General features: G+C 41.0%; 1 protein-coding gene across 4 annotated transcripts in view; it reads right to left on the bottom strand.

The window, feature by feature from the left end:
- ARHGEF7 (Rho guanine nucleotide exchange factor 7) overlaps positions 1-13,868 on the bottom strand; it is a 220,352-nt gene that overhangs the window by 6,369 nt on the left and 200,115 nt on the right. For 3 of the 4 annotated variants that reach the window (XR_012645027.1, XM_074990443.1, XM_074990421.1), the window contains 2 exons: positions 3,240-3,339; positions 2,603-2,657 (listed from right to left, as the gene is read on the bottom strand). Coding sequence is in view for 3 of the 4 variants with exons in the window: in XM_074990443.1 (XP_074846544.1) it covers positions 2,603-2,657; positions 3,240-3,339 (155 nt within the window). In the remaining variant the exon portion in view is untranslated. The other variant, XM_074990434.1, reaches the window with a different exon arrangement.

Below are 13,868 nucleotides of genomic sequence, written 5' to 3'. Positions count from 1 at the left end.
GCATAAGGCCATCTGAAAAGGCCATCTGTTTGGGGAGGCCTGGGATGCAGCAATAACATTTGATGAGTCAGGTGAGGATGCTGATTTTATCTGGAGTCACAGAGTTCTGCAGGCGTTAACGTGAGGCATTTTTGTTTGGTGGATTGGCTGTTTTCGTGACAAGAAGTGCTGCTTGTTTCTATTGTATTGCTACATCAAAGGCACTGAAAGCCTATGATAGGCATTCTTAATATGCTGAAATCAACACAACAAAATCTCCTAACATTTTATTTTACACAGCAATTACGATATTTATGGGGGCATATTTTATGCGACTCTTCCATTTGATCTGGAAATTTATGACACAGAATACAAATTCATATTTTTGTGTACACAACTGAGTAAGCTAGGACAGAATCCCTTTTTGCAGTAAACCAGGAGGAAGATTTCATCCAATAGTCTCTAGCACTGAACCACTTTACTTATAGGGAAAAGGGGCTAATTTAATTTAATGGCTTTTCGCTCACCTGCATGTTAAGGGATGCAGATGTGCAGCAGTAGACAACAACAATTGGCACTATTCAAGAAGAACTGATTCTCTGGGTTGGTGACATTTTTAATAGCGCCAGTGAAAATGTATCCGACTAGGAGACATTATAAATTCCACCAGGCCCTCCTAGGCAGGGATAGCAAAAGGGCAACTTTGGATTTAACTAAATGCACAAGTCTGGTGTAGCCAGTTCTACCCATTATAGTCTAGCAAAGATAGTGACAGTATTTGATTCCTAGGGATGACCAAAAACTTATAAGCTTATTCTTGGCAATACTTTTATTATACATCTAGTTTCATTTAGATAGTCAGTCGCAACCAATCAAGATTACTAAGAGCCTAGAGATACAATGTTTCCCCCAAACAATAAAAGACCTTGTAACCCTGCAAGTGTGACCTGACTCTCATCTACCAAGAGGAGGGTTGGAATAGGCAAAGGAACACGTCAGGTTCATAGAAGATACAAACACATCTATCACGAACATTTTTTCCAGTAACACAATCAAAAGCAGTGCTAACTAACTGGGTTATCTGCAATATAAGTAACATATTGATTTGCACTAGAAGAAAGAAGTTGTAAGTATATCAGAGTGAAATCTTAGGTCTGATTTTTTTTCTTTTTAGCCCAAAAATGCAGATTCAGATCTGTCAAAATATTTTGTGAGTTTGTGTTCAATTTGCCAAATTTTGGGACATGCAAATTTCCTCCAAAAATTCTGAATTTTTTTTTTCCTTTTGAAATTTGCTAAAAGCAAATGAAATATTTAATTCTAAACAAATTCTTTGGAGATTGATACCAGTTTTATTTTTAAAAGTTTTTAAAACTCAAAAATGAAACCAAATATTTTGTTTCAAGTATTCTATTCAACTTGAATTTTTTTCAATTGTTTGGATCACTAAAATATATCTGGGGAAAAAAAGTCGTTTTGGGTTGACCAGAAACTAACTTTATCTCTTTTTTTTTTTTAAAACATCCAGTGAGCTAACAAACAACAGTTATTCACACACCTCTACTTGCAAGTTCCATTCTAGTTTCTCAAGGGAAATTCTGCAAGATATCTCACCAATGTGAAAAAAATAATAGCTGAGCCTACATGGGGCATGAATGATTTATGAATAGTGGTAAATGAGGAAAGGAAATGAACATGGCTCTTCATCTCCTGAAATGAGAAGATACAAGAACTGATCAAAATGAGGTGCTCAAGTACCAGGGTGACTGGAGAAGGGATAAAGGCCTAAGCAGAAAACCTATTGCATCCAGAGAGGTCATCATAGTCAGAGAACCAGTATCTTCTATATCTTCTTTTTATTTTTTTTTCCTATTTTTCATTTAATATGGTAAGCATTTACAGCAGTAGTTCTTAACCTTTAACTGCAGCCTGCACCCCTTCGGTTCTCAAAATATGTTCTCACACCCCTTATCAAAAATGCAGATGAGGGGGTGGCCTATACACTTTTAAATGCATATTAAACATATGCAGAATAGTTTTGTTATTAAAAATGTAGAATGTTAATAAATAGAAAGGTTTGTTGAAACAAAGTAATTGTAGTTACGTGCCTGTGCTTAAGTTGTGTTTTTGATGATTTACCTTCTAAAAAAATCTGGTATGTCTGGCATCCCCATAAAGGGCATCACGCACCTCCAGGAGGTGCGTGCACCCCAGGTTAAGAACCACTGAATTGTAATATTTTAAATTTCTGCACAGTATATCATGAAACCGCTGCAGTTTGAAAACCATACATGTTCCACTCAATAAGTTCACAGAGATAACATACCTAGCACCTCTCCCCTGGATTTATGGTTTTTGGTTTTGTATTATCTGCCCTCAGTTTCTAAATTTAAAAAAAAAAAAAAAAAAAAAAAAAAAAGAAGAGATTCAATTGGGATAGACCTTGGTTTTGAACAAAAAGCTGAGGATCCAAATATAGTCCTAACCCACCTACTTGAGGGGTGGGGAACAACCTTAACCCTAACAATCTCGATCATTATTTGCTACAACTACAATGTGCCATCTGCACACTCCCCCTCCATTCACAAGTGTTGATAAAACACAGCATGCATTATTTACCAACCTGTCTTAATTCTTGTACTTCATCCTTTAACGCATATACTGTGTCAACAAGGCTTCTAAATAGAAGATTAAGTAACATTAGAATCATGAATTGTAAATGGATTAAGAGATTGATAGATTATTAAAAGACATCGGGAAACATGAAATGAAAACCAGACATGAAAAAATGAAAAAGCATGAAGCAAAAGAGCTAGTTAGTGTCTATAACTTCCCCAACCCTTTGAATGTTATATATTCTTATTAAGACATAAGCCAGCAAGATAAATTCCTTAGAAAAAGGACCATTGTCATATTTTTAACATCTAGCATAACTGGAATAATTTTATTTGTCTCTAAACACCATACATATCTAGTAAGTTAAAACAGATAGATATACTGTAAAATAAATACACAGTTAGAAAGAAGCCTGAAAGTTGGCACTAAAAGCTGATAGTATATCCTATGAATAACCAGCGGAAAACTCAAGTAAATACTACTGCTGCTAAACCTACTACAGAATAAAAACAAACAAAAAAACAAAAAACACCCCCACAACCCCAAAAATAAACTACCTCCACAGCCAAGTATACTGCGCAAATTACTTTGTGCAAGTGTGAAATTTACTGTTTTAATCCCTTGTCTATTGGACATTTTCTTACTTTTCTTCGATCACGGTCTGACCATTACTTTTTGTTTCTTCTACAATAATCTTCTCTTCCTCTGGAAGGAGCACTTGAGGAGCAGATTCTTTACGGGAACCTATTATAAAAAAATTACAAAATGAAACAAACATGTAAACTACCAGGAAACAATTGCAAGAATAGTTTCAGAGCTATAATGCATGACACACTTTCATGTACCATGCATCTGCTTTAAATGGTTTTTCTCATGAACGTCAGTCAATAGCTGTAGCTCTTATTTCTTTAACAATATTTTTCAGTAGACTCTGGAATTAAAAAAAAATCTGGTCCATATTTTAATTTTTGTTGATGATGGAATCCTCCAGTGTTGATAATGGTGATATTATCCAAAGATACAGTACAATATCTGTTTCTTTGAATTTGTTAAGATTCATGTGGATTCACCACAATAAGGTAAATTAAAGTTATGTGTATGTGTGTGTATAAACAAAATCCCAGTCAAACCTTTAGGGCCAATTCTGATCTTATTCACATCAACATAAATCAAGAGTAACTCCAACAAATCAACAGCCGCACCCGTGAGAAGCGGTGAAAGTGAGATCAAATATTGAGGTTGATTGATACCATTTGTGCCTCTGAACTGCACAAACGAGAGTACTTAGGGAAAAAAAAAAAATCAAGAGATCTGATTTTTTTCCAGAAAGCAAGATATTCTTTCCGCATCTGAATTTACAAAGACCTCATTAGTAAATAAATAAATAAAAACATGGTGGTTTTACTCATATAAATTATCAAATGCCATCATTAAAGTAGATAGTTACAAATACAAAAATCATAAAGGGTAAAATGATTTGTCAACTATTTCAAAACACATCTCCTCTTCCCCCACAATTTTACAATGCACATTTTTATTAAGGTTACAAAATGATATCTAAGATAATTAGTGTAAATGTGAAACAGGTGGCTCTGAAAAGATACTGGGCTGCTTTGAAGACATGTATCTTTCACAAAGCAAACTTTACTAGAAGCGATAATTAGGCTGCAACAAATAACTAGCATTTTTTCAAAATGGGTTGTAAATAAAATGCTGCAAAAGCATTTGTTTAGCACTACATATGTAGTTACGTAAAGCGTTGGAGTTGATAAAGCTTTGGAGCTGTTGTATATTTATTCAAAATGTCAACTTTGCGATTATAGACAATACCCACTCATTTACCAATTCATTATAATGACCTTCCTCTAACCAGAAATGTATTAATTTTAACATGATTTCAGTTTACACCCAATAAATGTGTATTGGGGGAGCACTTTTGTTAGCGAAATGTGTTCATTCTTCATGACCAGCTGCTTCTTTATCATGTTGCCTTTGCTTCACAGATGGTAACAAAATGCTGTACTCTCTAAACACAGGGAAAACACACTGAAGAACATGAGCTCAGTGAAAGACATTAGCTATCAAACCACTGCATATGTCATATGTTCTCCAAACAAATGGGCTAACGGGAGAAAAAGAGAACACTGCTTAATCATATAAAAAAGCTCAAAATTTTCAGTAAATGAGGGCAATCAGTTACATTAGCGGGAACGGTCCTTTGGCAGGCTCAGAAGATCTAACAGTACATTCACATCTCCATACAGTAACGGTCATGAGAAAATAACCTGAGAGCAAAAAGTGGTCCAATATTATTATAATAAAATAAACAACAACAATAATAGTAATCAAATTCTGTTTTAAATATGATTTCATGCCACTGTGCAATGAGGTAAGTCATACATTTACAAGAAAGGACAGACTTGAGACATTGGCACAGCAGAGCATTGCAAAGGTGGTGAAAAAAATTTCTGGACTGGCACGGTCCATCATAATTTCAACTAAGGCAAAAATTATTTGTGTGGTGCCTAATAATGACTTCAAAGCTGGAGAACTGTCTGGGGTAGATCTGGCTAATTGTGGCCAGTCAGGCTATTATGGAGCAATGAGATTAAAAATGATTTTAAGTGGCTAGCCCAGGGGTCTGCAACCGGTGGCTCCAGAGCCACACAGGCTCTTTAAAGGCTTCTTTGTGTCTCCCGATGCTATAATTGCCAAGTAAAAAAGAAACCCTCTGGATTATTTTCAATAAATAGTGAACGTCTAAAACCCCAACTATTAACAACTCATATCTAAATAGCAAATAATACATTATCTCGGAACATTGGATAACTCCCCTTTAGTATGTGCAGTGCATTGTGGGATATGATGCTGTATCTATTTTTTGATCGCATTGCTAATGAAGTCTTACTCACAGGCATTGCAGCTCTTGAATTTTTTCTTGATTTTTTTTTAAACCAAATTTGGGGTTAAAAAAAAAGCTCCTCTTACTATTTTGGTTGCTGACTCCTGTGCTAGACTAATGATATAGTGGTACCGGAGTCTGTGTCCCAGTGTCAGTTTTGAGCACCCAAGCCAGCACGGGTTGAAAGTGCTGATCACCTGGGGAAGAGGAATGTCTCATATTTCACTCCATTGACTCCTTTTCCCCAACTGAAGGAGTGAAACATTTATCTCTAGACAGTGCCTTTTTGTAAGGAAAAGAGGAGACAGTATGCAGCTGGTTCCCTGGCCTCTCTCCAGGGTTCCCGCCGCTGGGGCTACCAGTGGGGCTCCATGTCCCAGCTGATTCCCTGCTGTGCGGCTGCCAGGGATCCGTGTCTCCCACAGCCAGGTGTTCAGGGCTGGAGCTACTGGTAGAGCTCTGAGTCCCACCCAGCTCCCAGTCCAAGGGCTGCCAGGGACCCCTGGGCGAGATCTGCTGTATAGGCTCGTAGGGTTCTCCGAGCCCCAGCCAGGTCCCCTGGGCTGAATCTACTGGAGGAGCTCTGCACCCTGGCCGTGGGGCTGATGGGAATCCTCTTGCTACCTTGCCAGGGATTCCAGCTGGAAGGTGCTGGTACAGCCTACTATGCCGCACTGTCACAAAAAAAAAACCAAAAAAAAAACCAAACACCTCTGTGTCTAGATAGCTGTATCTTCGGCTGGGTCTACACTTACCCGTAATACTGACAGCTGCCACGCAACTTTAGTTACACCAATTGCGAACGAAAAATCGATTTTGCAGCATTCGATATTCATCCCTGTCCTAACTGCAGAATGCTGATGGGAGCACTCCTCCCATTGGCATTCCTTAATCCTTGCAGCTTGCAAGGGAGTTGCAGGGGCGACATTGACCTGGAATGCAACATTTCGCACATGCACAAAACAGCACCCTGGCAGATCAATTGTGTAGACCCAGCCCAAGTCTCAAAAGTCACAGTGACAGGCAAAGGAATGGCATGGGGGAAAAAAGACAGCTAAAGAAAGAGTTACAACAGTCAAGCTACTTCACAAAGACTATATATAATCTACACACATGCACACTATACTCATCACGTAGAACCATGTGTTTGTATGAATGCGCATATTAAAACTGATAGCACAGAAAATATTATACACATCCAGTGTAGACTAGTGAAATAAAATGTATTCACATTTTATAAAATAGGAAAATGTTGTCATTAATAAATACTGAATACACACATATACACACGAATATGCACATGTAGATCATTTAGGTGAAAGACAAACTATTTCCATGTGCACTCGTCTTTTGTGCACCAGAGTGCATAATGATGAAGTCAGAATATGGAGAGCTTCATCGTCATTCTTATTGCATTGACAAGCTTCATAATGTTGTAATTTTTTTTTTTATTGTTGCCATCATGTGGCTCCCACTGCTTTGTCTTCAGATGGATGCGTCTGTCTTGCTCCCATGAAAAAAGTAGTTTTGTATTTCAGCCTGTCTTTCTCTATTTGCACTTCAAAAACACCTTCTGATAGAATAGAGGTCTGTGGAGATAAAAATAGTATTTTTCAACCTGTAGTAAAGCCATCTTAGTAGGGTGAGTTACATGCTATTTGCAGGAAGTACAGATTTGAATACCGCACAAAAATGCAAATCTCTATTATACTGTTTTTGTCCTGATGATTCTTCACTATATTCTTGTTATTTTACAATAGAAACTACAAGAACTTTGCTATATTTACTTGTAAATTTGCATCTGAAATAAGTTTCCATCTAAACCAGAAAATATAAATTCGTTAACGGAGGATGTGTAGCTAAATTCCCTGATGTTCTTGGAAATATCATCTCACATTCCTAAGTCAACAGGACTTCTCATGTAAGTATAGTTACACACTGACACTCTGCTGGACTGGGACATTTATACATAAAGCAACTACATGAGGACATCCTAATAGTAGGCATCCTTCAGTCTGCATAGACTATGGCTCGTGCCCTTCATAGTTTCAATTGAGGACTTCATTTACAGCGCCTACTGTGACTATGAAGACCCACACGAGAGTGACAGTCCTTGCTGCATCCCTTGCAGATGTGGTGGGTGTCTGGCAAGTCCTTATTGTGCTTTCTCTGCGCTTGCTTCTCCTCTGCTAGCTGTCTGACCCTCATCTCGCCTTTCTGAAGGCCCTTGTGTAACCCCTGCTTCCATCTGCTGCGGTCATCTGCTAGTTCTTCCCAGTTGTCCAGCTCGATGTCCACCTCTCTGAGGTCTCTCTTGCAGACATCTTTGTAGCGCAACTGGGGGCGTCCAGGAGGTCTTTTGCCAGAGGCTAGCTCACCATACAGGATGTCTTCTGGAATCCTTCCATCATTCATCCTGTGGATGTGGCCAAGCCAGCGGAGCCGACACTGCCTGAGGAGGGTGTGCATGGTTGGGATTCCAGCTTGCTCGAGGATGGCGGTGTTGGTCACTCTGTCCTTCCACAATATTCCAAGGATGCACCTGAGGCAGCACAAGTGGAAGACGTTCAGCCTCTTTTCCTGGCGGGCATACAGGGTCCAAGTCTCGCTGCCATAAAGGAGGGTACTGAGGATGCAGGCTCTGTAGACTTGCATTTTGGTGTGAGTGTAAAGCTTGTTGTTATTCCACACTCTCTTGCTGAGTCTGGACAGAGTTGTGGCCGCTTTTCCGATCCTCCTATTTAGCTCAGTGTCCAACGACAGGGTGTCAGTGATGGTGGACCCAAGGTAAATGAACTCGTGGACGACCTCTAACATATAGTTGTCAATGCTGATTGATGGGGATTCAGCAACATCCTGACTGAGTACGTTTGTCTTCTTTAGGCTGATGGTAAGCCCAAAGTCCTTGCAGGCTTTGGAGAACTGATCCAGCAGTTTTTGAAGCTGGTCTTCTGTGTGAGACACTACAGCAGCATCGTCTGCCAACAGCATGTCTCTGATGAGGACTTGCTGCACCTTAGACTTAGCTTTCAGCCTTGCAAGATTAAAGAGTTTCCCATCAGATCTTGTGTGCAGCAAGATGCCCTCTGCTGAAGATCCAAAGGCATGCTTCAGAAGGAGTGCGAAGAAGACCCCGAACAATGTTGGAGCAAGCATGCGTCCTTGTTTGACACCGCTCCTGATTCTGAAAGCATCCGATAATGCGCTGTCATATTGGATGGTTCCTCTCATGTCTTCGTGGAATGACTAGATCATCTTGAGTAACTGTGGAGGACAGCCTATCTTGTGGAGCAGTTTGAACAGACCATCCCTGCTGACCAAGTCAAAGGCCTTGGTCAGGTCGATGAAGGCTATGTAGAGTGGCTTCCTCTGCTCCCTGCACTTCTCCTGCAGCTGCCTTACAGAGAAGACTATGTCAACGGTAGACCTCTCTGCGCGGAATCCACACTGCGATTCAAGGTACACCCTCTCAGCAATCTTCTGGAGTGTGCCAAGGATGACGTGAGCGAACAGTTTACCAGTGACGCTTAGGAGGGAGATTCCACGGAAGTTGTTGCAGTCGCTTCTGTCTCCTTTGTTCTTATACAACGTTACAATGTTAGCGTCGCGCATATCCTGTGGAACCTCACCCTCTCTCCAGCACAGGCACAGTAGATCATGCAGGGGTTCCAAGAGTGTGTCCACGGCACACTTGATTACCTCTGGTGGTATACCATCCTGGCCAGGGGACTTTCCTGCTGCAATGCTGTCGATGGCCCTCTTCAGTTCATCCACAGTCGGTTCTAGATCCAGTTCGTCCATTACTGATAGGAGCTCGATGGCATCGAGGGCTGCGTCAACCACAATGTTCTTGTGTGAGTACAGCTCAGAGTAGTGCTCAACCCAGAGCTCCATCTGTTTGGCTTTGTCAGCGATGACTTCACCAGATTTGGATTTCAGAGGTGCCATCTTGTTCTGGGTGGGTCCTAATGCCTTCTTCATACCCTCGTACATTCCTCTGAGATTACCAAAGTCAGCACAGGTCTGGATGCTGCTGCATAGCTGGAGCCAGTGGTTGTTGGCACAGCGCCTGGCTGTCTGCTGTACTGTTCTTCTGGCCTCTCTAAGTGCTTGCTGGGTACTCTGGCTCGGTGAGCGTTTGTACTCCAGGAGTGCAGTGCACTTCTTTTCAATGACTGGAATCATCTCATTGGAGTTAGCTTCGAACCAGTCGTTTGTGTTTCTAGCTCTTCTTCCAAACACCAACAAGGCCGTGTTGTAAACTGTATCCCTCAGATGTTGCCATTTGGATGTCACATCGGTGGCTCCAGGGCCGTCGCGCAGATTTTCCTGGAGGGTGTCTCTGAACTTTTCAGCTTTCTCCGAGTTTGTCGTCTTTCTGGCGTCAATGTGGGGCCTTCCAGCAGGTTTAGAGCGGTACAGCTTCTTGGGTCTCAGCTTGAGCTTGGAGCAAACTAGTGAGTGATCTGTATCACAGTCAGCACTGTGATAGCTGCGTGTCAGAAGGACGTTTTTGAGGTTATTACGCCTAGTGATGACCACGTCTAGTTGATGCCAGTGCTTCGAGCGTGGGTGTCTCCACGACATTCTGTGCTGTGGCTTGGTTTGGAAGAATGTGTTTGTGATGCACATATTGTGGTACGTGCACAGTTCAAGGAGACGCTGTCCATTTTCATTCATTTTTCCCACACCGAAATGTCCTAAGCAGGAAGGCCATGAGGCCCAATCAGCTCCAACTCTTGCATTGAAGTCACCCAAAATATACAGTTGTTCATGAGCAGGTATTTGCGCTACAGCAGCACTAAGCACGTTATAGAACTTGTCTTTTACTTCTGGTGTGGCATACAGGGTTGGAGCATAAGCGCTGATCAGGTGGACGGGACCGGTGCAAGTTTGAAGTGTGATCCTAAGAAGTCTTTCTGATCCGCCCATGACTAATTCCACCATTTGTAGAAGGGTGTTTCTGACAGCAAAGCCAACACCATGCTCCCTGGGTTCTTCTTGGGCTTCACCCTGCCAGAAAAAGGTGTAGTCCTTTTCCTTTAGAGATCCCGAATCTGCAAGTCGCGTCTCTTGCTGTGCAGCGATATCAACTTGGAGCCTCTTCAGTTCCTTGTTGATGACAGCGGTCTTTCAGGCGTCACTGATGGCCTGAAGATCTTCAGTCAAGCCGGTCAGCATGGTCCGCACATTCCAGCAAGCAAGCTTAAATTGTTGATGTTTCTCATTTCTTGTTGATTTTCTTATTGGTTTGCCTGGTGCCCATATTTCAGTCACTTGTCAGGTTCAGGAACCTTAAGCCTCACACACCCAGTGAGGCAGGTGAACTGTGGCGGGACAGTACCCTATTGGCTGGGGGCTGCCCAGCTTGAGGTGGGCGGTGACTGTCGAGTGAGATGCGAGGATCTCTCCCACCGTCGAAGGCAACCCCTGGCACTCGTTCTCTATGCCACTCGAGCAAGAGCTTATAACCGGTATCTGTTGCCTCCCGTGTTGATGCAACTCCGTTCAGCGATGCTGGAGTACCTCTCCGGGCGCGAGCCTGGGCACTTATTATGGAGACTCTGGGCTGCCCAGACACCAGTGTCCCCCTCTCAGCTTTACTGATATAGTCCAAAGGAGAGGATAACCTCCACGTCTGGTACCAGCTCAGCTGCAGGAGTTGCTGGGACAGTGCCAGAAGTTGACACCGAAACGCCTTCGGACTCCACTCCGGATTTTCTGTCAGCGTTTACTCCCTTAGCCTTGCTCCTTCCCAGGATGACCCACAAGGCAGTGGGGTGTGGAGGACATCCTACCTGGTGTAAATTAAAACAAACTACCAAACACACATTACAATGCAATATATACATAAAACAAACCCTTTAAAGACTCAAAAAAAGACCAAAGACATGATTATTACATTAGGGAAAAAGAAGCCATGATTTTACAACAAACAAAAATCCCATTTTTGAAGTGCAGAACTAGGTAAGTTGACACAGTTGTTTGGGTCCCCAAATCCAGGAGCAGAGTGCAATGGCCCCCTGACCTGAGATGAGACAATACTACTACTATCAGGACAGTAGTTTAATAGTCAGATACACATCCAGATAAAGACCCTCAACATAGCCAGGCCTACACTATTTTGGTTCTGAAAGCACCAAAATACTAATTTAAATAATGGGAAAAAAATCAATCAAGACATTAGGCAGCCTCTGCAGAAGTGCAGAGCACTTGTAAATATGATCATGGTTGTTTAAAATGTTTGAGAATGCACGTTCTTGCATTCTGAAAAAATTGTACATGAACCTGCCCTACCTTTTCTAGGAATGGCTTGCAATTAAGGTGAATGTTATGTTTTAGTCCTGAGATGATTGTCAAAAAATAAAATTAGATCATACATGCTGCAAAACTGTACAACTGAACAAAGCCCAATGCTGCTTGACAGAGTTGAAAGTTATGCCTGGGCACTGAACTCATATTTTAATTCACTCCCTCTAACACACAACCTGTATCAGCAAGCAAAGATACGATCTTCTATGCAGCAGGAATATTTCTGTTTTCCCCAGGCTGAGGATGAAGTAGCTCTCATACTCTCTTCTAGCATATTCTCCAACGCATGGGCTGAACTGAAGCATTCACCAGGTATGAAAAGTGCATCTGTACATCAGCTTATATGTGGTACTCTACATGGTATTAAGGAATTTCTGATCCACAGTTAACCCAGGAAAGTTAGATATATACTTGCAGGATGCACATATCAGATCCCTCAGTGATCACACTGCTTTTAGCCACCAGTGACTGACATCTTCTAGGCATGGATTATTCACATGGGAGGGCAGTTTCAGATACATCTGGAAGATTCATCAAGCAACAAACTTTCATTCATTCATCTGATCATTTACATTAACAGCTACTGGAGATATTCACACGGGGACAAACTGACCAACTGATCTCTGCAACCAGAAGGACAAGACGCATGACCCCGATTAGCACAATTCCAAAAGAAAGGCAGAATGCAGATGGAGTCCACCAAAGTTATTTATGGTGTCCAACTGAACTAATAATTAAACGATCACCAGTTTCTTGTTCACCTTCTCCAAAAAGGAATTACTGTTCATGGAGTTGAGGTAGACTACAAAATGATGTATGTAAGGGTATACTGATATAGGATGGGGCTCTATGGCCTTCAAAGAAGCTGCATCAGTGGTGTGTCTGATGCTTGGTTTTAAATCTAACATTAAGCACACTATGGGAGAGTGTTTGGATAATTGCAATCATATCTATTTTAAAATGAAAATAAGATAAAATTTAAAAAAAAATGTTTCTCAGAACCATACAGTAGTTCTTTTCCTAGACTGGTGAATGGGTTTAACTAAACTAGTTTTCTAAAATACTATTAAGACACACAATACATACACTATAGTTTAACAGATGTTAAATTTACAATAATGAACAGCACAAATTGGGAGTTTCACTAATGACCAAACTGAATAATTTGTACAAGTTTCATTCTGTCTTTAGCTTTTCATATTTCCAATGGCAAAAAAGTAGTTGAGGGAAGAGACTTTTACACTCATCTAAAGCTTCTGTAATTGGACAGTTTTCACATTAATCCCAGAAATTCTTGGTTTCTAGCATCTGATTTTAAACAGAGCAGCAAATCTTTTTCTACCCTAAGCAATTCTTTTTAAACTAACAGGACTGCTGTGATTGTGTTTCGAGCTCTAGTTTGGAGTTCACATAGTTCCTATATAGGTATCACACATTCTACACAGGTAACAGAGAGAGAAAGCCGTCCTAGTCTATATACTACCAAAACAAAAAGAGTAGTTCAGTAGCACTCTAAAGACTAACAGAATAGTTTATTAGGTGATGAGCTTTCATGGGACAGACCCACTTCTTCAGATCATAGCCATACCAGAACAGCCTCAATATTTAAGGCACAGAGAAAATAGTAATCAAGGTTGACAAATCAGAAAAAAATATTATCAAGGTGAGCAAATCAGAGAGAGGAGGGGCAGAATTGGGGAGGCGAGTCAAGAATTAGATTAATTTAGGTCATTATAGGGGCTCTTTTTCATACTTGGCTTAATCTAATTCTTGACTCTCCCCCTCCCCCTTCTGCCCCTCTACTCTCCGATTTACTCACCTTGATAATATTTTTTTCTGATTTGTCAACCTTGATTACTATTTTTGGTTCTCTGTGTCTTAAAATATTGAGTCTGTTCTGGTATGGCTATGGTCTGAAGAAGTGGGTCTGTCCCATAAAACTTTTTTCTCTGCTTTTTTGTTTTGATCCTACATAAGTGTTAGGGGTGCACACACACTGATAGCTTTTAATAGGGCTGCTGATTAATTGCAGTTAACTCAGCAATTAACTCAAAGTTAT

The sequence above is a fragment of the Carettochelys insculpta genome, chromosome 1, assembly GCF_033958435.1.
Source record: "Carettochelys insculpta isolate YL-2023 chromosome 1, ASM3395843v1, whole genome shotgun sequence".
Lineage (NCBI taxonomy): Eukaryota > Metazoa > Chordata > Testudines > Carettochelyidae > Carettochelys > Carettochelys insculpta.
Note: the sequence above shows the minus strand (reverse complement) of the source record. Positions and strands in the feature narration are given on the sequence as shown.